Source organism: Candoia aspera, chromosome 17, assembly GCF_035149785.1.
Source record: "Candoia aspera isolate rCanAsp1 chromosome 17, rCanAsp1.hap2, whole genome shotgun sequence".
NCBI classification, from domain to species: Eukaryota; Metazoa; Chordata; class Lepidosauria; order Squamata; family Boidae; genus Candoia; species Candoia aspera.
In genome coordinates this window covers 955,582-979,716 of record NC_086169.1, presented here as the reverse complement: position 1 = coordinate 979,716, position 24,135 = coordinate 955,582, and the positions used below count along the sequence as shown (strand labels likewise).

General features: G+C 55.1%; 3 protein-coding genes across 4 annotated transcripts in view; 1 reads left to right on the top strand and 2 right to left on the bottom strand.

Moving 5' to 3' along the window:
- CERS2 (ceramide synthase 2) overlaps positions 1-24,135 on the bottom strand; it is an 83,996-nt gene that overhangs the window by 35,662 nt on the left and 24,199 nt on the right. The gene's annotated exons all lie outside the window — the stretch shown is intronic.
- Positions 263-5,309, bottom strand: MINDY1 (MINDY lysine 48 deubiquitinase 1). Its single transcript, XM_063316769.1, has 9 exons — positions 4,752-5,309; positions 4,586-4,643; positions 4,252-4,316; positions 3,927-4,085; positions 3,017-3,119; positions 2,625-2,767; positions 1,856-2,035; positions 1,362-1,496; positions 263-1,244 (listed from the first exon to the last, which is right to left on the bottom strand). Exons 1-9 carry the CDS (start codon positions 5,250-5,252, stop codon positions 1,164-1,166), a joined length of 1,425 nt encoding a protein of 474 aa, XP_063172839.1. The 5' UTR covers positions 5,253-5,309; the 3' UTR covers positions 263-1,163.
- On the top strand, positions 9,186-21,627 carry PRUNE1 (prune exopolyphosphatase 1). Of its 2 annotated transcripts, XM_063317135.1 has the most exons (9): positions 9,186-9,385; positions 12,407-12,514; positions 12,824-12,928; positions 13,472-13,677; positions 14,028-14,212; positions 14,344-14,502; positions 14,912-15,006; positions 15,806-15,964; positions 20,425-21,627. In XM_063317135.1, exons 1-9 carry the CDS (start codon positions 9,347-9,349, stop codon positions 20,896-20,898), a joined length of 1,530 nt encoding a protein of 509 aa, XP_063173205.1. In that variant the 5' UTR covers positions 9,186-9,346; the 3' UTR covers positions 20,899-21,627. The 2 variants fall into 2 exon arrangements, with proteins under 2 accessions (XP_063173205.1, XP_063173206.1); XM_063317136.1 differs by lacking the exon at positions 12,407-12,514 and having other exon boundaries at positions 9,190-9,385.

Here is a 24,135-nt window from a genome sequence, read left to right as displayed (position 1 = left end):
TGGTCTGATGGCATTTTAGGGGGGTTAGGATATTCCTAGAAAAAGCCTTAATTGTATACCCCCCTCCAGCCCCCCTCCCCCCATCTCCCATCCTATTCCTTCTGCAAGGGGTCCCAGCCAATCAGCTAAGGTCCCATCCCACGCCCCTGGGCAACCCTGCAGGCATGCCAACCCTCTCTTCCTCTTTTTTCCAAAACCTGGTCCTCCACTTCCCTGGAACTTAATGCTGCTGGTAGAAATCAATTGATAAAAATAAAATCTCTCAGATAAATCTCTGCTGAAGCTAACTGGGTAGATTCCCTGGGGGTGAAAAGGAACGCCTCCCTTTAGCCCAGTACTGCTTTATTCAAATGTAAACATAGGCAGGCTTAACGGATTAAACCACTGATGATTAAGCGATGTAAGATTTAGTTCAGTCATAGCCCTCAAACCAGGGGGAAAAAAAGAGAACTGTTTTGGATCGTACAGGGGGTGTTTCTGCAGCGCCTCGGCTGCCCTTGAGAAGGCAAAAAAATAGGGTTTAAACGCGCAAAGCCCCCAAGGCAGCCAGTCCCTGCTTTGGGCAAAGGGACCCATTTTTTCCAGGCCGTGAAAACTGCACCGGTTGGATTGCTCCCGTTGCAACTCTGGAAACCGCCCCCTTGTCCGTGCGCACGGCTGCTCGGTGCCTCCGCTTCGGCAACGACCCGGCTCCGATCCGGGGTGTCCGTGAGGAGCGACCCCCTCATCCCGAAGGCTCAGCCGCTCCTGAGCAACAGCTCAGTTTTTCCCGAGGGAAGAGACCCCCATGTTAACAGCATCAGAGAGACAGGAGCCTCCCGCGGCCTCTGTGGGGAGATGGGCCCGGGAAGACACTCCCTCGTTGCCCCGTGCTCTCTCCCAAACGCGGCTTCTCCGGCTCCCCTCCGCACGCTGCCCTGATCCATCCAGCCCCCGCGGGCCGGGTGGGAGAAGCAGATCCGCAGTGGGGGAGACCCCAGGTTGTGGTTCTCTTGAAAGCGGGAGGGTTTCCCCCCTCCTCAAGCGTTTTTGGTTTCACAGGAGAGCCCTCTGCGCTGGCAGCTCATCCGAAGGGCACGCAATGGGGAGCGAACGGGGTGGCCTTCTCCGCCGCAGGATCTGGAAGGAAAGGGGGGCCCTCCCGGGACACCGGCGGGTCAGCCTCAGAGGACGACGCAGTCCGTCTCCGGTTTCTGCCTCTGTCTGCGTTCTCCAGCGGGGCGGGGGGTGGGTGGGCTTCGCCCCTAAAGCAAAGACAAGGGGGGCATTGGTGTGTGTGGGGAGAACGGCCTTCAAAGCAGGGCCAGGACACGAGGCCAGGAGGAGGCCAGCCTGGCAACAGGGCGGGGGGCTCGCCGTACCTGTGCCGGGCAGGGGGCGGGGGCGGGTGGCGGGGGCTGCTGGTATTCCTCCTGCTGCAACTGTTGTGCCAGCTCCAGGTCGCTCAGGGCAGGCCCGCCTTGCTGGCGTTGGAGAGACAAGGCAATCATGTAGTCCTGGCGGGGGGGAGAAAAAGCAGGGAGTGTCGGTCAGAAAGCCTGCCCCCATTTCCTATCCCCACCTCCGGCGTTAAATAGCGTCCCGAGGCAGGAGCGTCTGAGTCCGAATCTCGCCCAGCAGCAGCTGCTTGGCGAATGGCCACTATCAGCAGGTGGCTATCACCGCTGGCTACTCTGCTCCGAAATCTCCTTTTCTGCTCCTCCTGGCAACTGGGCCAGCCTTACGGCATCTGGAGGCTCATGGACAGCACCGAGAGCCCAAAAACGCACCCCAAGGCGGCCTTGCCCAATCCGAGCCCCTCCGGGTGCGGCACCCTGGGACCAATCCTCCCCAGGCGGGGGGCCCCGAGGCATACCTGATCCACCTGTCTCTGGTCGACGGGGGACCCCCCCGCGGCCTCCTTGCCCAGAGCGTGGCTGAGGTGGAATTCGGCGTCGCAGAAGCAACTGTCCCCGTCCACGTTGTGCAAGCTCTCCCACGTCACCTGGTCCTCATTCAGGAACCCCTGGTCCGTGACCAGCAGGTACAGGTGGCTCTGGAGCCGAGCCGCAGAGAAAGAACGAGGAAATTCAGTTAACAGGGTCAGTCGGGCGATTCCTTTTCAGCAGGAACACTTTTTCAGTAACAGAGGCTAAAGCAGTGTTTCTACACCTGATGTGTGGGCTTCAGCTCCCAGAATTCCCCAGCCAGCATGGCTGGCTGGGGAATCCTGGGAGCTGAAGTCCGCCATTTTAACATGGCCAAGGTCAAGAAACCCTGCTTTAAAGGTACCCGTTTGGGGAGGCAACGCAGGAGTGGGTGTTCCAACGACAGATTTTTATTTGCTTTTCCCCTACGTGCCCACATAATGCGACGCTCCACGTTTTCACCCCGATGATCACAAATCTAAAATAGCTCGGGTTTTCTCAGGATCCTCGGGCCTCTCCCTTTGTGTTTCCAAGCCTATCTCCACAAGAAGGGCCAGAAACGTGTTCTTTTTAAGAACCAAGCCGAGAAAGGATCGTTTCTCGGCCACGTTCATTTGTCAGATACAACCCGCACCAGACAGGCCTCAGGCCCTCGGCGTTTGCAGCGGCGACCGTAAATAATAACAACCCGGTTCTGATTTCTCCCGGGAGGAATACCTTGTGCTTGATCATGGTGCTGAAGTGGTTGTTTCGGAAAAAAACGCTCAGTTCGCCTTCTGTGACTGTGGACGTGAGCTCGCAGAGACCGTGGTAAGTGAGCTGGGAAGCCGTGGATTCCAAAAACTGCTCGGCTATCAGGCCTGGGCGGGGAAGGCGGGGAAGGAGAAGCAGGAATCCAGTTTGCAGAGGATGGCGGACACGCGTTGCGGCGGAGCTCCTGTTCCCAATTTCCGCCCCACCAACTTACTTAATGATGGGACGGCCCCTCTCGCGGAAAAGCCACCCAGGCGGAGACCGCCCTCGGACCTTTACTGCCTTCAGAGCCTTCGCAAGGCAGCCAGCCACCCGCTCTGCCCCTGGAGGGACCCCCCCCCTTGGAAAGCACTTACCGTCCGTCACTGAGTTCGGGTCGCTGGAGTGTTTGCAGCTGATAATCTTCTCCACCAGCTGGTTGTAGCTCAGCTTGCCGACAGCTCGAGCCACCCCGGGCGTCTGGGGACGAGAGAACAGAAATACCCACCCTAAAACCAGACTGCAGGGAGGACGGGGCGCTGGCGAGATGTTTAGCTTTCCGCGCTGCATTGCTACTTTTCAGGGTTCCGAATGCCTGGTCCTGTTCATGAGGACTAGTAGCTGTTTGTATATTGTTTTCTGCTACAGCCATTGAGGTTGCCATGGTAATTGAGTACTTCCTTAAGTATTGGCAGAGTGAAAAGGTCCAATTTAATTGTCCTCAGTTTGGGTGTTAATAGCTGCATTGCCTGGGGGAGGAACCTTGCCTGGACTTGCTTTAGTTTCCTTTTCCTTGCAGCACGGTCTTTCCCACTCTCAGCTCTGAGCGTGTGTGCATGCGCAAGCTTGAAAATGTTTTTGTACTTTAAATAAATTTATTTTTATAGAAATGCCTGGTGTGTGATTTTTCTGATCTCTCGGGCCAAATGCTTTCCAGCACTCCGCAAGAGTAGCCTGATTTTTTTCCCCTGCAGTGAAGACTGCCCTCCTATCCATCAGGGGTTAGTAATGCATCTTCCCAGCTGGCTAGGCCACCTTTCAAGCAGCAGATCAAGGGTTAACTATGCCAGAGTTTCTCAACCTCGGCCACGATGCGTGGACTTCAACTCCCAGAATTCCCCAGCCATCAATGGCTGGGGAATTCTGGGAGTTGAAGTCCACGCATCTTAACGTGGCCAAGGTTGAGAAACACCGATCTATGCCGACGCCTCCTGCCCCAATTCTGGCTGTTTGGTGCGATTTCAGCCAGCCACCCTCCACGCACCGCTGCCCCCCAACGCCGCTCACCTGAGGATCCACCAGCCACCCGTGATAAAGGGGGACATTCAGGAGGTCAAAAACGATGCACTCGGGGGTGTATTCGAAGTCGGAGACGCCGGTGAATCTCACGTTGACGTCCAGCCCTGTGGACAGCTTGGGAAGGACCATCATGGCGTCGTTGACGTTCTGTCCACCGAAGCAGGAAGACAAGACGACACCCTCTCAGAGAGGGAGAAGGAGAAAACGGGCCTGGAAAATTTGCCCCAAAGGGCCAGCAACGCTTTGGGGTCGGACACACTGACGGTGGCGGCCAGAAAGCGCCGCGAGGTAGAACCGAGGCAAGCAAACTCACCTGTTGGAAGTTGAGCTGGAGTGCCTCGGCTTGGCCTTGGGGCTTGATGGACAGGATGCAGTCCCCTACGAGCGGCACAAGGAGGGGGCCCTCAGTGAGGCGGCCTTGGGGCAGGGGGAGCCTCACCGGGAAAGGAGGGGGCCAACTGGTCCAGTCCGAAGCCCCTTCCGCCAGGGAGGTGGATATGGGAACACTGGCCAACCTCACAGGGTTGTTGCGGAGAGAGGCAAAAGGGGAGGCGTTGGAGGACAGTGGGCTCTCCGCGCCAGAAGCTGGGCAGTGACCACCCCCCTGCCCAGGGGTGGAGAAACACTGGCCGCGAGGGGCTCCTTACCAAGGTAAGCCATCAGCTCGTCTGACGTGACCATGTCCTTCTGCGCAGGCAGCTTCACCTGAGAGCAATGCCAACAGAGGATTTAGGGCAGAGCCCCCCAGGCTGACTGCCTCTGGAGCTACAGGCTCGGCTGACCCCTTCCCTACCCCCCACCCGTCCCCCTTACCTTCCACTGCAGAAAGAGGATGTTCATGATGGCCAGGAGCGGGCAGGGCCCGTTCTCGCTCTGCATGATGACCGGCGTCCTCTCCCCCTTCCAGCTGATCCACTTCACGCAGTAGAAGTCTGGCGGCTTGGGCGGACTGGCCGGGGAGGACCGTGGTTTGGGGGTGTCCTCGTAGGCGCTGCTGCTTGAGGGCACAGGGCTGGCGCTCTGCGGGGTTGGCAGAGAGGTGGGCTCCTCACTCAGGGACGGGGACCCCTCACGGAGGCCTCCTTCGGCGGCTTCGGCAGGCGGTGGGGAGAGCCGCCCGTTGTCTTTCTGCGCGAGGCTTTTGGCGTCGTCGTTGGCCAGGCGAGGTGGGGCCTCCTCTCTGTCCCCCGCAGGAGGGGCGGCCAGAGCCCCTTTCTCGCAGCCCACACCAGCATCTTCGGGCTCTGGGGCCCCGGACTCGGAGGCGTCCTTCTCCCCCTGAGCTTGCTCTGCGGCCGGCACGTCGGGCTCCATCAAGAAAGCTCCTCCGGCAGCTTCCCTTCGCCTTTGGCTTCTGAACTTCAAATTTTCCGCTACCAGGAAAACAAATTTGGGGGTTTTCCAAAAGGGGCTAGCTAGTCTTCTCTGGACGGGGGGGGGGGGGGGCGAAGAAGGCCCCTCAGCAACTTGCTTCTGGTCTCCTCAATCGATAGCGGGAACGTTAACACAGAAATTCTCCTTTCCAGCAGCGGAAAATGCTGAAACTTCACAGAAAAATTAAGCTGGCTCCTATGCTCCCCCTCAACGTCCCCCAAACATATTCCTTTCTGTTTTATAAAAATTGTGCATGGCACGAGAGCTTGGGGGCTGGTATGAGTCTTTTCTCCCTTGGTTAGGCAGCGATGAACATTGGATGCACCCCCTCCCTTATCTTATTTGGTTCTTTATCTCTCCACTGGGTTCCTGCTACTGTCATTTAACGTTCAGTCCTGCCATTGACCTTTTCTCCCCAACTTTAAACAAAATTGTTTAAAACCCGGAAATCCAATCTCTTGTTCCCCCTGCTTGAAAGAGTTCATCTGTACAGGGTCTGGACAAGGATCGACAGACAAACTTTTTAAAGAAAGGAAATCTTTCTTATTTCAGAAAAAGGAATGCAAAAGCTTTTTTTTTTTTAAATGCAGCGATCCTTACAATCAAAGAAATTTATGCTTGTAAAATAAAAACACCGAGGGTCGTATTTTAAAGCTTAAGCACAAAATGCAGATGCACCAAAGCTCCAGTGCCCTTCTCAGGGCCTTAATTTTTTTTTAACTGACTAGTAGAACGCATTCTGCTTTATTGACCTTAAATCTTCCTTTTTCGTCCTAGAAGCTAAGCAAAGAGCATGGAGGCAATTCCTATCTTTTTCGCCAGCTTTGAGTCTTCTCTTCTGCACACAGACATCCCAGTTTCATGGCCCAAAGTCGAGAGCTTTGTATTTGTGGAAAATGCAGGTGAGGGGTGGGATTTTAAAACCCATCCAGCCACGGGCCTGGCAAAAGAGTCAACGAAAGAAAGATGGTCAGAGAAGTGGGTTTTTCCCCTTCCCCTGCCTTGCTGCCTCTCTTCGCCCAGATTTTGCAAACATAACACCAAGTCTGTCTTCCTCAAGATAAAATGCTTTTCTTTCAGCTACTCATATTTCCCTCCAGCTGTGAATGGGATGACAGTCTCTCCTGGCCCGAAAACAACAGAGGACTTCAATGCAACCTGGGGTGCGCCCAGATGTTGCATGGCTGGGAGTGATAGCTGGGGTCAAGCACATCTGGAGGAACCCTTTGCTGGAGAAAAGGTATATCCAGTCCTGCAGTTTTCCAGTCTGCAATTACTCTGTGTGGGAAGAGCCCCGCCCCTTTTCCCTTTACAGCTAATACAGCACAGTGTTTTTGAAGTCTCTACCCATCAGACTTGAAACTGATACATCCTTTGGCAAAAGTTGATTTTTAAGTATTTAAATAACACATGACGGAAAAGAATATTTAAAAATAACTGAGATTGCACTCTCACTCGATGCTCTAACCCTCCACTGGTTCCTGAGGTCCACTTTGCAACCTTGCCCTGGCCAGGCAGAGGTGGAAAACATCTGTGCTCCACGCGCAAGGCCTATCGAGGCCTACTCCTTTCTGCCGCACAACTCTCTTGCACTCGTCAGTTCTGGTGTTGTAACAGACCGCTGCACGCTCGCCTGGAAACACAGGGCAGATGTCTGCCAGATGTTTATTTCAGTGGCCAAAGAGAAGCGCCCAAAGACAGGGCCGGATGGACCGGGGGCCATCCAGATGTTCCCCGGCCAACCACGTCTCACGGGGCCAACGGCAGGAGACACAGTGCAACATCTGGAGGACAAAGGAATCTACTGCACCCAGAAAGCAAACAGGAACAGTCACAGCCCGCATGGCCTGGCCGTGTTATTGAGTGTGCCAGGATTTACCTGCTGATAAATTAGCTTGTTTTGCAACCGAAAAGCTACCCAACAGGTCCTCTGACAAAACGCCTCCCTGCTTAAGCAACAGCCAGAAACTTTGGGGGGTGGGCAGGGAAGAGGGAGGCGCTGAAGCCCACCCTGAACGGGCAGCGTCCCAATAGCCGGGTAGCGTCTCTTGGCACCCTCTGTTCCCACAGCTCTGGGTCTCAAAATGTGGTCTACAACGTGCTAGATCAGGACTTCAACACCCATACTCCCCAGCCACGCAAAATAAGGGAAAGGGAGTCGCGGGGGGGTGAGATCCCAGCTCTACACAGCTGCAACTTCACTCTGCATCACCCACCTTAAAGGGTTAAGGTGTCACAAAGAGAGGAACCATAAACACTGATGTCAGGAACTAAGTCTAGGCTCCCATAATAAACAAAGGCAGGGGATTTCAGCTGAACGCCCCCCCCCCCCGCAAAAGCCTCTCCCTTACGTGGCTCCTCCCTGTTGCCAAGAGTTTGGGAACGTTTGCAGGACCGCGGGACCCGCGCACGAACTTTGTTTTCGAAGGAAACTCTCCGCCGCGCAGCGGAGACGTCGCCAGCGCTGCCTCTTGCCCAACCACCCGGGGCAAATCGCGCCGTTCCGCCGGGCGCTTCCTCTTCTGCTTTCGGGGGGTGGGCGGGAAAGGGCAACCCAGCCCCCAACCGCCCTGCCAGCTGCGCGTGGGCAACCCCCTCCCGGCCAGCCGCGCACGCCCCTCCTGCAGCCGCCCAAGCGGCAGAGCGCGGGGCGAGGGGCGCCCTCCTTGGTCGTGACCCGCCCGGTGCCAGGCAGGAGCATTCGGAAGGAGGGTGCCAGGCAGTGGCCGGAAAGGCGAGGCGGAGAGGCGGCACCGAACCCCTGGTCCAGAATCCCCCGTTCCAGCAGCGGGGCAGGGATTTCAAATGCGCCATACCTGCCTGGCATCGATGCCCGGTCCACGACGCTCTCCGCGCAGTTCGTGTTCTGGCCCGTCTGCTCCTCGGCTCCCTCCCTCCCCGCCCCCCGCGTCAGGCGCAGGCACGGCGGAGCGGATCCCCGGCTGGCAGAGAAAGAAAACCCATTTTCCACCGGAGGGGAATCAGCCCGCCCTCCCGTTCGCCTTCTGCAGAGACATCTATAGGAGGGGAGGATTCACCGCAGCGCCAGGGCGTCGTAGGGAGTCCGGGAAAAAAGGGGGGATGTTGGATGGAAGAAAGAAAAGGAAGGAAGGAAAGAAGGAAGGAAGGAAACTCTGTTGCACCTACTGGGTCAAACTTAAACAGAGTAGCAGCGAGGGGGAATTCTTGCAACCCACTGGAAGTGGCTTATTTTGGGTTCATTAAACACCCGTAAAACAGTTAAGTTTCTGGGTTAAACAGGAAGGATGATTTATCGCTTCTGGCAGCTGAGTGGGGAAACTGGGCGTGCTCAGCTTGCACGGAGCCGGTCCGGAGCCAGGAGGCGCCCCGCAGCGTTGCGAGGAAGGGCGGGGAGCTTTACCTGTTGAGCTTCAGGCGAAGACCCTCCGGAGGGGCGTTTTACGCGGGCAAGGCAGAGCGTCCGAAGCAGAATTCCGCCCAGGCGCCCCGAAAACTCTTTGCAAACTCGAACGACCCCAGGAAGCAGCGGGGGGGGCGGGTGCTGGGGGGGGTCCCGCAGACCCGCAGCCCCCGCCCGCCAGTCGTTTGTATTTCTCGCTTGCGCTTCTGCAAAAAAACGCCAGGACGGCAAAGCCCCCTCTGAAAATAGTATGAAAACGGCCGCAAATTTAGCGCTGCATAAAACACGAAGCGCGCTCGCCAGACACCTTCCTCCCTACCGCCCGCCCTGCAAGGTAGGCGAGCCGCCCTTCGCCGCGCTGACGTAGCCGGGGGAGCGCGTGCCTCGGCCACACCCTTCTCTACGCCGGCGGGGAAGGCGGCGCTGCCCGCGCCTGCGCAGAGGGGCGGGCGAAGCCCCGCCCTTCCGCCCGCGCGCCACCCAATGAGGCGCGGCTGTTCCGGCCCCTCCCGCCGCGGCGAAGGGGCGCCCAATGGCCGCCGTAAAGGGGCCGGGCCCGAGGCCGAGTAGACACGTGTCCCCGCACCGCCCGTTCACACGTACAACCGCGCGGTAGCCCCGCGGCGGGGAGGGAGCGAAGCTGTCCCCAGCTATGGAGAGCTTCCTGAGAGGCTGCAGGGCCGCCCTTCAGGTACCCCCGCGCGCCAAGGAGGACTACCAGCCCCATCGGCCTCAGAGGAGACGACTGCTCATTTCCTTCCCGGGCTTTGCTCACTCCCATCATCCCCAGCCACTCCAGGCACCTCCGCCTGGGCTAGACTCTGACTCCCATCATCCCCACCGCTACACCCTCCAAATAGACAGGTGGCTTTGGGGGTTCATAAACCCGTTGGTGGCTTGCTGCCGCGTGGACGCCCAACCATCCTGGTTTGCAAGCCAGGTTTACGCCACGCAGCACATAAGCCAGCATCCCCTGAGCCCCCCCCGGACTCTGAGCGGTTCCTGCCCCACAGGTCTGCATGGGTTGCAATGGCCCAGCTCTCGCACGGGGCTTTGGGGGGGACCAAAAAGCCCCCGTCTTTGGCCAGATGTTTTGCAACCCACTGACCGTGGTTTAAATAGTCGCGTCTCCGTAACTGGGCTGCCGAACGCCCGGCCCTTTGCCTGCGTTGTCCTGCTCTTCCTTCAGCAGGTTTTGCTCCAAACAGCCTCCAAAAAATGCTTTTCTGCCCGAGGCCGGACCTCTTTGACTTCTGAAACACTCACATTTTCCAAAAAAACCCCAAAAACCCAGGCCTCGTTCCATTCCTTCTTTCTGGCCATCAGCTCTCTTTGGCCTCCTTTCCTGGTCGGGAAAACGGGGGATGACGACATAATGGGGGGAACCATTGGGAGATTTCGAATGCAGCGTCCGGGTCCAACGCCTCTCCGTGCCGGTGGCCAGTTTTCCGTTTCATTTGCGGCAGTGTTGAGGGTGCTCTTGACATGAATGTGGCACTGAAAGGACTGGATTCGCTTAATGACTGTGACAAAAAAGTCTAAAAATCCGGCAAGGTCACGTGGTGCCTCACTTAACGACCACATCACTTAGCAGCCAAAGCTCTAGTCCCAATTGTGATTGTAAGTCGAGGACTACCTGTGGCCCAGTGGCATTGCAGCTTAACTCAAGCAGAAACGGAGAGAGGCGGGCCTTGAGCGAGAAAGTTTTTCTTTCCTCCAAAAACCAGCGCTTACGTGGGAGAGCGCTCGCTTGGCCCAGCCCTAGGATGACGGCCACTTCTGGATCCCATTTGCCGGCGTGCATGTGAATTTTCCCAAAATCCTCCAGTGTTCAGTGACGGGGGTTCTGGGGGTGTCCAAGGCGGATGTTGGGGCAACTGGATGAATTGCATTGATGGCACAGGGGGTGAGCCTTTGTTCTCCCTTCCAAAATGCAAGCACAACCCCCCTCCCCGGGTGCCCGTTTCCCCAGCCTGCAGTGTTTCGAAACCTGTCCCTGGGTGATTAAGCGTCTTGAGTTCTCTGCCCGGTGTGAGTCAGACGGTCCATCAGCCGCCTTGGATTGGGGTGATTCCTCTCCCGGTCTGCTTGGCAGACCTCTCTGGAGCAAAGGGCGTGTGGGTAGAACCACCCCTTGCTGGAGGGCGCGTTCCTGTGGAACTCCGGCCCACCAGATTCGGACAACTCGACCGGCTTCGGATGGCGTTTTTGGCCGTCCCTGTGGGCGCCCGGAGGGCATTTCGCAGAGATGTCCAGGACGTTTTGAAAACGTCACCCACGTTTGCTTGCTTAAAGAATTCCAGCCTGGGTGTCCCCGCCAGCCAGGGGGCTGGAGGTGATGGGAGTTGTAGTTCCCCCGCATCGGGAAGGATTCCAAGTTGGAGGAGGTGGTGTTAAATCAATCTCAGAGCTGGGAGAACAGAAATGGTGCCGGAAGTGTCTGGAGCAAAAGATTGTCCGAGGCAGCGTTTCTCAACCTAGCAACTTTAAGATGGGTGGACTTCAACTCCCAGAATTCCCCGGCCAGCAAAGCTGGGAGTCGAAGTCCGCACAGCTTAGAGCTGCCAAGGTCGAGAAACCCTGCTGTAGGGGTCTGCTTGGCATCAGGAGTCCAGCAGGGCAGGAGGGAGATGTCGCAAGGATTCTGGTCTTTGTTATTATGCTTCTGTTTTCTGAATTCTGCTTGGAAGGCGGGCAGGTTGGGATCCAACGTTAAGGCAGAAGAAACAAAAATCTGTGCGTGTGTGAAAGACTTGCTGAAATCTCTCCCTTCCGAGCTGGGGAGACCCACAGGGACACAGCAACTTTGTGGGGCAGACTGCAGAGAAAGCGTGACGTCCTTCTCGCTTCCGTTTGCTTTTCCAGGTGACTGCCAATCTGAATGATTCTGAAAGGGCAGCCATTTCTGCTGGGGGCCCTTGAAAGCCTTTTAGTGCTAATGCCCCATCTGTTTGGCTTTCTAATCCCCCCCTCTAATTTTAATTTCCCTTTTGCCCTCCAGCCACCTGCTGCTGCTTTTAAACGTTCTTTCCCCTAGCCACGTCCCACCTTTTAGGCCGGCCGGCTTTGATAGAACGTCAGGTTGTCTGGAGGTGGTTTATCAGCCAAATGCCTTCTGACATTTGGCTGGAGCTGGGAAACGGGAGCCTGTTTGCTTTTTTACGCTTCCCAAGTGGCTGGCAAAATGGATTTAAATGAGGGAGCTTCGCTAGGGCCATCATCTACTTCTCAACAACCATTTTACCCTTCCCTAATTTAAAAAAAATCCATGACTCTGCCTGAGTCATGAGAGCCGGCTGGGTGACCTGGGTCCCCCCCTCCCAGCCCAACTCACCTCACAGGGCTGTTGTTGTTGTGGGGGGGAAAAGAGGAGGAGGAAAGAGTATTAGGTATGTTCCCCACCTTGAGTTATTTATAAAAACAATCTAAAAAACAAATTCAGACATTTTCACTTGGGTTTTTCTTAGTTTAGCCTGTTCCCCTCTACTTCAACTTTGCTGGCTAGGAGGAGGATGGTAGAAATGTGCAGGGATGCCCCTGCGCCCACAGTTACCACACTCTGAAAGCTGGCATTGCTCCCCGTTTGCAGATGGTGACTCTGGCTGAGCAAGGAAGAGCAGGACTTAAGTGCTAAATTTCCCCACCAGTCCAGGGTCTGAGATCAGACCTCCGTGCTCTCGGTCGCGCTGAACAACTGTGGCTTTTATTTTAGGTCACCAAGAACACCCTCTTTTGCCCTGGGCTCCCTCGACAAACCCCTTCTCTGGAAGCTCTCTCTTTCCCACAGAGCAGGCCTGTGGCCGCACACGTGTCCCCGGGCGTAAGTACAGCATCAACCAGCAAATGGCAGGGCAGAGAGTCTGGGGGCCGGCCATGGGCCACGCAAACCCTGCAGTGCCACCGTGTAGGAAGAGTCCGTTGTGCAGAATCCAGCCTAGGAATCTGTCTTGCCGTTTCCACTGTGTTTCAAGGAGCCTCGTGGCTATAGCCACCATCGTTCTCAGGCAGCTGGTCGAGGATGATGGGAGCTGGAGTCCAGATCCAATGGGGGACGGGTTGGGCGCGGCTGGACAGACCCAGCGCTGGATTCTTTTCGGCTCCTGGCTTTTAACCTGTCCTCCTTTGGCAGGAACACATTCAGAGCAGAAAGGAAGTCCACGTGGTGCTCGGGAACGAGGCCTGCGATCTGGACTCTACGGTGTCCGCCTTGGTCCTTGCCTACATCTTGGCGAAGGTCAGCCATTTGCTTTGCTGCTCCGTGCGTTTCCCCCTCTGGGTGCTGATCTTGCGTGAGCCCCTTTGCCCCCCTGCTGGGCCCTGGGTCGCGCCCCAGCCATTTGCTTACGTCTCCCCCACGGCCCCTCCCTGTGCTGCTGCACCAGGCATGCTCTCCGCTGAGTTCAGCGTCGCACAACGAAAACAGGGTGCTGCGCAGGCGTTTAAACCTGTCGGCAGGATTCAGACCCGAGGGAGGGTCCAAGGAGGATGCAGAGACTGCCGCCCCCCTCCCCAGTGATTCGGCACGTGCTCATCTTTAGCTTTGAGACTGACGATTTGCACTGGACGTTTTTGTTTTCGCTAAACCTTTTGCGTGGCTGCCCATCGCACAGCAGCGATGTTCTCCTCCGCTAAGGCCTGTCTTTATGTCATTAAGGACGAGGAATTTATGCTTTGGGGTGTGATGCTCCCCGTGACGCTCCACTGACTGTAGCACGCTCCTTGCTGGGGCCCGGGTCCCCACGTGCAAGCTTCCACGATCCTTTTGTGATGCCCACAGACATCTCCAGACTCGAAGGCGGCCTTCGTTCCTGTCATCAACATCCCCCGTTTAGACTTCCCGCTACGTACAGAGAGCACCTTCCTTCTCCAGCAGCAACAGATCCCTGGGAATGCCCTTGTCTTCCGGGATGAGATCGATCTGGCTGGCTTGCACCGGGCGGGCCTGCTGTCCCTGACGCTGGTTGACCACCACGTCTTGCCAAGGTGGGCAGAACCGGGAGACATTACAGAAGGAAAGAGGCCGCTCAGCCCATCAGCGGCATCTCGGCTTCGCAGCCTCCTGTTTAAAGATGTAGGGAGCGATGCTGAAGAGCAGGGGGCAGATCTCCTGAGACCCCTGCTTGGGCCTTACCTTTCGGGGTCCGAGCGAGACCTGTCTTGAGATGACACCGTAGCGGGGTTTGGGTGCCATTTGGACCTGCAGGAACAAGACAGTCAGCTGCGTGCCATCCTCAAAATCTCAAAAATGACAGCCAACCGTACACACGCACCTTTTGGCTCCTGCCGGTGGCATGGAGGGTATTTATTGCGCGGCGTCTTTTTATCTTCCCCAGCAGGGACGCGGCGCTGGAGTCGGCTGTGGTCGAGGTGGTGGACCACCGCCCCCTGGAGAGGGAGAGGGCCCCTCCCTGCAGAGTCAAAGCCGAGCTGGTGGGCTCCTGTGCCACCCTGGTGACCGAAAGGATCCTGCTGGGGCCCGTGCACACTTTAGACAGCCAGGTGGCTGCTCTGCTGTACGGTGAGGGTGACAGCTTGCACCGATTCAAGCAAAATCTTACCCATTTGCAATCTGGAAGCTTGCAAGTAAATCTGGGGAGGCGACCTAGGAGGGAATGTCCTCTGAATTGACCTAGTTTTTTGCTGTGCTAGGAACAATCTTGCTGGACTGCGTGAACATGGCTGCCGAAGCGGGCAAAGTGACTCCGAAGGACAGTCATTACATTTCTCTTCTGGAATCGATGTTCCCCGAGCTGCAGCCAAGAAACGACGTCTTTGACGCCCTGCAGAGAGCCAAGTTTGATGTCTCAGGTACTCAGATGTCCTGGGTGGGACCCGTGAGGGGTGCTTCTTTTAAGACCCACGGCAAGGGGCATCTGTCAAGCTCAGACTGGAGGGTGCGTTGGCCGCAGGGGGCATTTGCTTCAGATCCGGGCCTGTTTTGGAATCTGACGGGAGGCATTAGAAGGGGAGGCCCTGCCGTGCCCATTCATTTTCCAAAAAGTAAAAAAAGCAAAAGTGATCCCGAGTGGACTAGCGGGGCTGAAGCGCAAATCTTTGCGTCCGTTGTGATGGTGTAAAGGAAGACCGCAATCCGCAAGGTTGTGATGACAGGAAAAAAACAATCACGGACAGGCCTTCGATAACCGGCTGTCGCTGTACTCCTCGCTTTGAAGGAATTCCAGACGCCTCCCACCAATGTGGGCTGTTGTTCCCGCAGGCCTCACCACGGAGCAGATGCTGCGGAAGGACCTCAAGAGCCTTGCCGGCAAGGGAACAGCGGTGGCCATCAGTGCCATATACGTCGCTCTTCGGGTGAGTGTGAGGTGTGCGCAGATACGGCTCCCCGTTACGCGACTCGAGCTTCATCTGTCAAGCTGGAGGACCGACTTGGACATGTGGCATCATGCCGTGCCTGTGTGTATGTAAATGAACAGTTGCAGGCTGGAAAGGTGGGCGTTCTCATGAACTAAAGTTGCTGGGAGTATCTTGAATGGCCGGGATTGTGGGTGCACATCCCGTCCATTCAAGATGTGCATGATCCAAAGGCCTCCCTAGCAGGGGGTGTAAATAAATGCATAAAAATCTGTGACGTTGGCAAAGCAAAGAGTTTGCCATTCCCAGGAGCAGAAACTGTTGGATTAGCAAGCCTAAATTTATCAATACCTGTACAGGTAGTCCTTGCTTAATGACCACAATTGGGACCAGAATTTCGGCTACTAAGTGAAGCTGTCCTTAAGAGAATCCGACCCAATTTTATGACCTTTTTTGCTGCTGCTGCTAAGCCAATCCTTGCAGGCGTTGAGCAGATCACGCGGTTCCCTGCTGATTTTACTTGCCAGAAGCCGTCTGGGAAGGTCAAAAATGGCAATCACGTGACCGCATGGTCATAAATGCAAACCAGTTGCCAAGCGCCCGAATTGTGATCACGTGACCACAAGGATGCAATGGTTGTAAGTGTGAGGACAGGTTGTAAGTCGGCTTTTCCAGCACCATCGTGAACCGTCACTAAACGAAAGGTTGTTAAGCGAGGACCACCTGTAACGGCAGGAAACCCTGCTTGCTTTTCATGCCGTTCTTAATCCACCCTTACTCTAAACGATCCTTCCTTCAGGATTTCTTGCACCGTCCTGGGCTGGAGCAGGACCTGGGTGCCTTCTGTCGCCAAAGGGGCTACGATGCGCTGATCGCCATGACCATCTCCTTCACTGAATGCAGCGAGCCATTCCGGCAGCTGGCGGTGTACGGGCAGCAGGCTGAGCTTCGGGCAGCGGTGAGAGCCTTTGCCGCAGGGACCCCTGTGGCAGTGCCCAGATCAGACCCTCGGAACTGGCAATTTTCAAGATTAGATTACGTGATCTACCACCAGCGGGGTTGATGTGATGTTCTACTCCCGAACCCATGTTGCTAAACCTCACTGGCTTTCCTTCTGCAACCCGCTTCACCCAAAGGCTTCCTAGCCGCCTTCTTCCCAAAACTTCGTGGTTCTGATTTCCCAGTTCGGATGAAACAGGAAACTGCAGACGAGCAGCGCCCTCCCAGGTTAATTGTGGCTTGCAGGAAGGAAGGAAAAGACCTGTGTGCGTCGTAGCTTAGCAAGCTGAGCTTGGCTCACGCAAATTGTGGGTTCCCACCTCGGCCCCTCCTGACACCAAAGTCGGGCACATGGCTGTGACGCGGGAGCCGACGCGAGCGGGGGAATGGTTTATGGCCGAAGGGGTGTGGGGGGTCAGGTGTGTTTATACCAGGTGTGAAGTTAAGACGCTTCTTGAAAAAAGTGCGGTTTATACGACACAGTAAAAATGGAAAGGGAAAATCAGATCCTGCCCTTGAAAAGCTTTCCCCTTGGTCTGGTCTCAGTGTTAGGGAGGAACGTTGAACGTTCCCCTTGCCTCCCGCCTGCCCCGTTTCTGCCCAGACCCCTCCGGTGGCGCCAGCTGGTGCAGACGCAACGCAACATCCTCCCTCCCTTGGAACGGAGCCTGTTTGCCAGGTTGCAAAGCTGAGAGGGACGTTCACGCAGGCGCCCCTGCCGAAGCATTTGTCACTCATTAACCACAGCCAAAGGTCCCTGAGATTGGCAGCTAACTGAGCAGGCAGGTGGGGAGGGGGAACAGCCTGGTAAGCGGTGGGGAGGGGGGGCGGTCAGAAACCAGAGTCATGATCATCCTTGCTGGACAGCAGCGTCTCCAGCCAGGCTGATGGGAGGTAAGCAAAATGTTGGTGGGGGGGGCTTCTGTATCCTCTTCCGCCACACCCACCCACCCCCTCCCCTTCTGTCATCCCCCTTCCCGTCTTTAAAGAAGCCTTCTCCCCCTAGTCAAAGGGGCGCCCGGGTTTTGCAGAAGGCTCCAAATTTCAGGAGCGGAGAGATGGATGGAGTCCATTTTAACCCTCCTCGGAGCCATTTGCCAGCTTGTTTGAATAATCCAACGCGCCCATTGCAATCCGGAGCGCGTCTGCTCTGGAGCAAAGCCGGGAGGGTGGAACAGGGCGTTTGCACGAGCGCGGGGGGGGACCGCAGCCGTTACCGCTCTCCCCACTTGCCCCTTTGCTTTTGAACGCCGTGCGAGCGCCCGAGGCATTGCCCGTGGCAATTTAAAGGGCAAAATCGAGGAAATGCTGCTGCTGCTGCTGCTGCTGCTGGTGGTGGTGGTGGTGGTGGTATCAAAGGTTCAGCTTCCAGTCTGGCCCAGTTCCATATTCCTTAATTTCTTTCTCTTTAAGCAAGCCAGCAGCTTCTGCTGAGGTGCGCCGTCACGAAAATGGGTTCAATGCAAAATTTGCAAGCAGCTTTCCTAGAAAACGCAGTCGGGGAAGATCATTTGCTCAGCTGACATTTATATATATATATATATATATATATAACATATATATTATATATATATATATATATAACAGATTTCTTTGCCGCCCAACTCATACGCGACGACTCAGGGTGGCTATGATAGGCAAACTGCCTTGCTGTTCCCGGTCTCTGGGTTGGTCTTGGAATTATTTGCCCACGGGCCTCACCAACGCCAGTCTTGTATTTGCTATCGTTTTTCCAGAAGCTGAAACTGGCAGTAGAATTGTCTCTGAAGCTTTCTGGTTCGCTGTTTTTTCATCCTTCTTTTCAAAACCAGCTTTTGTTCCACCTTGGCTTATTTACATTTTAATACGTGTGGCCAAGTGGATAAGTAATTGAAGGCTGGCCGCCACCCTGCTTAACGCAACTGTTCGCCGGTAGAAGTTCCAGTGGGTCGGCTGATGAGTTAATCTGCGTATGACTCAAGAGTCATGATGCTCCAGCAGAAAGCAGCCTTTTATTCTAAGCCCCGTTGGTGTTCTGTTGCAAAAACAAAGAGGACCTTCGTGGTGCCGGAAACATTAGCTGGTGAATTTATGGCATAGGTTTGCACGGTGCGCGCATGAACAGTTTTCCAATCCAATATATCAGATGCAGGGACCTGAGCTGCCTGGTTGCCTGCATATAATTCAGTCACCCCAAATAAATTCATCCTGTGGCTCTGCGAACTGTTGCTTTTGATTTAGTCTTGTCAGGCAAAAGCAAATCTTTTCCGCCTGTGTAGACGTTTGCTTTATCAAAACCTTCCCAGTAAGGAATCCAGCTGATCAGTCAGACCGTGGTGATACCTATCCTTTTAAACAGCAATGAGGAACTTCCAGCCTCGAGTTCAAACTGGAGCTTGGCAGCAAGCTTCCTGTGAGCCTTTTCAACTTGGAATTGTCCCAGTCTTCTAGAAACACGGAGACTAATTTGAATTAAAAATGGAGGTTTTTTTTTTTCCTATCTGTTGTATACCGGCAGAATGCCCAGCCTGGAAAAAAACCAGGCATGGTATAAAAGATCCAGTGTTCCTCACCCAAAAAACCTTTTTTCTGTCAAAATTATCTCCCTAGTTCCTGTCTGAAGGAAGTCCTGTGTTTAAATGTGTAGAACGTACGCTTAATCCAGTATTAAGGCACCGACTGAGGTTAAAAACACACCAGGCTGTTTGAAAAACGCCATATTGGTGAAGATACTTCAGTTTTCACACCGTAGCCAGCCGTAAGCCTGACAGGTAAAGGGCGCTAGCAAGAGAACAGTGAAAAAATGGTTTTCTCTCAGTCAAATGTCAGTGGTCTTCCTTGACCTTCTTTCGTAAGGCATCCTACCAAACTTTTGGGATCAAATACGTAGTAAATGAAGGTCTGAATAGCAAATCAAAGCGTCATCTCTTCAAACGCATCCCGTTTCCAAAGAAGTTAAGTTTGCCCATCGCTTTTTCCCTGCAGAACACAGACGGGTTGATTTTGAGTTGGGGCTGAACAAGGAAAGAGTGCTAACGAATGCATTTTTAGGGGCGCCCATTTTTGTTCAGCTGTTGCTGCCGCTGCCTGGCCTGTCGCACAGGTGCCAAAGGTGGATCCTTCCAGACACAGCTTTCCAGATGATTCCCGTTCAGCAGCCACTGTGTTTTTCTCACTGAACTCTAAACTAGCCCAACGGGGCGGTGAGGTTAAGGGAGCCTAATTCAGGTTAATGCTAACCAGGCTGCTCTGATCCAGGGAGATGGTGCGCATTGCAGAAGGAGCTTTTCCTGTTGAGCTGCGGGCGGAGTGTGGAAAGGGTCCCCCGGGGCTGGAGGTCGCCGCTTTGAAGCCTGGTGGGGGCCCTGGTGGGCAGAGGGCGCCTTTACGTGCGTGGCAAGTGGGCGGCTAAAGAGGGGCACCCGGCTGGGTCCTTCTGCGCCTCACTGGCGGGGCGGAGACCGACGAGGACGACCTGCCGGCCCAGATCCAGACTTTGCCCAGGCGGCTCCGTGCCAGCGGGGTGGTCACTTCACGGCTGGACTGGAACATGGCTCAATCCAGTCCTGCGCCAGGGAGCCCCAGAGCCGGGCGTAAAGGCAGACCGCTTTTCTTTTTCTTCTGCATCTCTGCCCCCACGGCTTCCTCCCCCTCCGAGAGTCTGGCGGGATTCAGTGGCCCCCGAGTACCAGCATGAGTCATCCCTGTCCCTTTTCTGCTCTAACTTCCCGCTTTTATGCAAAGGCTGAAAAAACACTCTCAAAGCGGAGAGCGGCGTGGAACAGAACCCGTCTTCTCCTCTCCCCCTTTGTGGCTGTCGCCATCTGGCCCAGGTGGGTGCTGGGGGGAGCTGGGGGGGGCGGAGCAGCAGGGGAGTCCCCCGGCCTCTCGCTAAACGGGTGGGGCACGAAGGGTTCAGCAAAAGCAGTGGGGGCCAGTTTGGGCAGGAAAGCATCTTCTGGATTCAGTTCGCTCTGACGTCTTCAGTCCTCTACAAAGGAGGATTTATTTATGTATTTATTTTAGAATAGAGGTTTATCTGGGAAAACACTGCCTCTCAAACATGATGGAGCCTCCGTGTTTAGGGACAGTCTTCCTTTAAACCCGTTTCCTGGACGCAAGAGCATCAGAAGGCGTTCGTTCGTGGTTTGCTGCTGGTCTCTTAGAGGCCCCCATTTGGTTAGTCAAGACTTCGGATCGTGTGTCGCCCAGAGAGTTTCCATTAGCCGTTCCCTTTCAGCGTGGAACTTCCACATTCAGAGTCACTCTACCTTTGACTAGCAGTTGAGAATAACCAGCAGGCTGTGCTTTCCAAACTGGGCTTAAAGTTTTCCGGATCGCCGTATGACCCCCAGGCTGGGGGTGAGGTGGGATGTGGGTCAGACCCACATTCAGAAGCGTTCCTGATGTTCAGCTGTTCTGGGTTTCTGTGTTTTTCAGGTCTGCCAAGCCTTGGAGCACTCTAGCAGCCCGCCCCTCAGCCTCTCCCACCTCGAGAGCCCGTGCCCCACCATCCGCGCCTACCACCAGGGTAACACCACCGCCTCCCGCAAGAAAGTCCTTCCGATCGTCCAAGAATTCCTGCGGCAGCGGGCTGGGCACGATCCTACCGGCCCCAGCATGCAGACAGATGTTTCTGGCGGCGGCCCCCCAACGAGGGTGGAGCCCCAAGGCGCGGGGAGCCGTGACGCGGACTGCAACGTGGCTGCGAAAGATCCCCCGAAGCCCCACTGCCCGGGGGAGGACTTGGCGGATGATGACACCCCCCTGCCGCCAACCCCGATGAACAGCCTGGTGGATGAGTGCCCCCTGCACCAGGGCCTCCCCAGGGTCTCCCCCGAGGCCATCTTCGAGAAGGTCACCCGCATGGCCACGGATCGCTCTCTGGCCAGCCGGAGCCCCACAAAGAAGTGATTCCGGGCCCACGCCGGGCACCTCTGAATTCAGGGGGTGGGCGTGGAGGGCCGGGAACCCCGTTCGTTTGGCTGAATTAATTGTATGACATGATCGGTGATTAATCCCCATTGCAGTGAGCAGAAAGGAAGGCTGGGGTGGGGGCTACCACCACTAAGGGTGGGGGTCAAGATTAAATTGACGACCCGCTGCACAATTGCAGAAGAGCACAGCGGGGCCGTTCTGATCCTCTGGGACAGAACTGGTGGGCGCAGCGTTCCCGCGCCCCAACCCCCTTTCCTTCTGCATCCTTCAAAACAGTTCCAGCTGATGATGAGGACAGGATATTGGGGTCCCCAGAAATGCTTTCCCTGGTTGTGGGGAGGGGGACTTAGTTCAAATGCTGTTTATGCAACAGTGACGCGCACTCAGACCCACCAAAAAATGTTCTGGAGCTGCATTTTTAAACTTTTTTTTTTTTTTGGCACAAGCCGAGTGTGTGAAAACCTCCCATTAACGGGGACTGAGTTCTGAGGGTGGATTTCAGAATGTCTCTATCAAATGGAGGACAAAGGGGGACCCTATGAAATGTAGAAAGCGCATGAAATGTAGAAAGCGCTGTTGCGCTCTCTAGATTGCAAACACGTGGTGGGAAGGCTCCAGCAGAGCATTTTCTGGTAGGCCGAGTAGAATGAGACTTGGGCTAATACCCCACTACTGAATAAAAGCACCCGTATCCTGTTACTTAAATATTTTGCTCTAAACTTGTAAAAGTTCCAGTTTTCATTCCTGGGCAGCTTTACAGCATTTTGCAGATTGCCAGGAAGGGTTTAATTGTTAACCGCTGTGCAAATAACGGCATTTTGTTAAGGTAGCTTCTAAGCGGTCCCTAGACAGAGGCTCCTTCGGGGCGCCAAAGCCACTCACCTCGCTTGCTTGCCTCCCTCTCTGCACTCCAGCCTTAATTTTACACCCCTTGGCAGCACCTGGGATACCCAGTTGGAGACAGTCATCTTCAGTGTTGCCCCCAGCTAAAGAGAAAAATAAAATGATGATAAAGCAACTCATAGACATGCAAACTGGTTGAGAAATGGATTTCCGATTGCTGGGAGCGGGTTGGCATTCTGTGGACGGTCCAGATCACTACCAGAAGGTAGAAACGGCGTCACATCGGCGTTAAGGTGTGATGGGAACAGAGGGCTTCGTATTGCCTGTCTCGCCCTATTTCTGCCACCCCGGAACTGAAGCCTTGGGCCCGAAACAGACCCCCGTCTCCTGCTCCTCTTCACCAAAGGTAGAATGCCTCTGAATCAGGATGTGCCGCTTGACCGCCGCTGTTGAATTTCTCCTTTTTGAATGTCTCCCATTTTCCTTTTAGGGGCTTTAAAATCGGGTACTGTCTCTATCTCCTGTAGCAGAGAGTTCCCCAGGGGAACAAGGCCTGGTGGGACGAACGGCTTTCAATCCTGCACCAGCTGCCCATCAGCTCCAGTAAGGCAAATGGGAGTTCAAGAAGTGGGGGAAATTTTTGCTTTGCCCAGCTTTTTGTCACAAATCTCTTGCCACCTTCATTCTTGCACCTGGAGCTGCGTAGGGAAGCCCCCCCCCCCCAAGCCCCACAACTCAGGCCAAATTCAGCTGGTAAAGCACAAAGTCTGTGTTCTTTCGTACAACCCGTACGCAAGTTAACCCCGTATCTGGGGATACCCAACATAAGCGCCAGGTCACAAAGGGAAAAGGAACCGCGGTTAACCCAACTTCGTTGTTAAGCGTGCCGTGCGAACCCAGGTAAAGTTTGCCAGAAACAAAACGTCGCAGCCCTCGGACCAGCTGGAAATGCCATTCCTCCCACCAGATTGTGGCTTCCTCTTTGGCTCCTTCATGCGTGTGCAGAAAAAACCGGGGTTCCTGCCCACCAGGGCACAGCCTGGCCACCATCAAGATCACCGAGTGAAAACAAGCAACTCCACCCAGAGGGTAAAATCCGTCTGCTCTGAGATACAGTTAACAGGGGCCTCAAAACAATACTTGCACAACCAGCGAACCCCACACCTACAGCTCGGTCCGTCAGCTAATTCGGCTACTGGCGCTGGCACCATCTCGCTCCCTTTGCCTACTCGCAACCCCTTCCGGCAAAACTTTTCAAATCTTTCCAAAGTCCTCCCGGTGCACTGGCTAGGATTCCCATCATCCCCAGCCAGCAGGCGGCTGCTCTCTCAGGCACTCTGCTTCGGCGTTAGGACCCAGCCTCTCTCCGCCAAGCTGCACGCAGCTTCTTTCCAAGCAGAAAAACCAGTTTGGGATGTGACTGCGGGCCATCCTTCCGCTGGTATGTCCAGGCCTCAGAGGTGGCTGTTCTACGTTTGGGCGTCCGTCACAAGCAGGGGAGGCTTGATCTCCTCCTGACGCCACAACCCCACATGGGCTCCTTCGGCACGACCCTTCCCGCTGAGAGGTGAGTCCCTTTGGGGTGGGGGGGACCCTGGAAGAGTTCCTGTTCCTAGACAGACAGGGGTGCCCTCTTTCCACTGGCCAGCGCTGGGCCAAACGAGTTCACAACTCCCCTGCGAGGCTGTAATTCCTCCCTAAGCCAGGACTCGTCACCCCCCTAGCCCTTCGGATGTTGATGGGAGTTGTAGTCCAACCACACCCGGAGGACAACCAGGTCCCCCCACCACCACCACGATCTTCTGCTTGATAATCCAGCAAGAACATATTCCTCTCTTGCCTTTTCATGAGAAAAAAGGCAGCTGTCCAGGTGAAACTCCCTTGAGACGTGACATAAATAAATAGGAGCCACATCGCTAAACCAGGGAAAACTACCTGTGCCCTGGTAGTTATGGAGTCTGCCTCTGCAAGCACGTCAACTTAAAAAAAAGAGAGGCTTGTGCCAGTAAATCTTATTTTTACCGCCATTTGCGCTGCTCTGGAATCTGTGGGATCTGCCTAAAGTAACAGTCTCCTTCGAGCCAAGCTGGGGACTTCACACTTGTAGTTTTTTTGAAGGGGAAATCACTTTGTCATTGTTACTTCTGGGGATTCTTCGTCCTTTTTTTGACTTTCCCAGTTTCACCTACAGCCAGAATCTCCTTGTGGCCTCCCATCCAAGTACAGATAACATCTAGCCCTGCTTAGCCTTCATTTTCATTTTCAGGTCCCGGGGATTGTTTTACATAGCACAGAAACTTTCCCCAGAGTCTGAATGCAGACACCAATGCGTAGGAGCCGAATTTGAAACGCAGGAAGTTTGATTCTCCT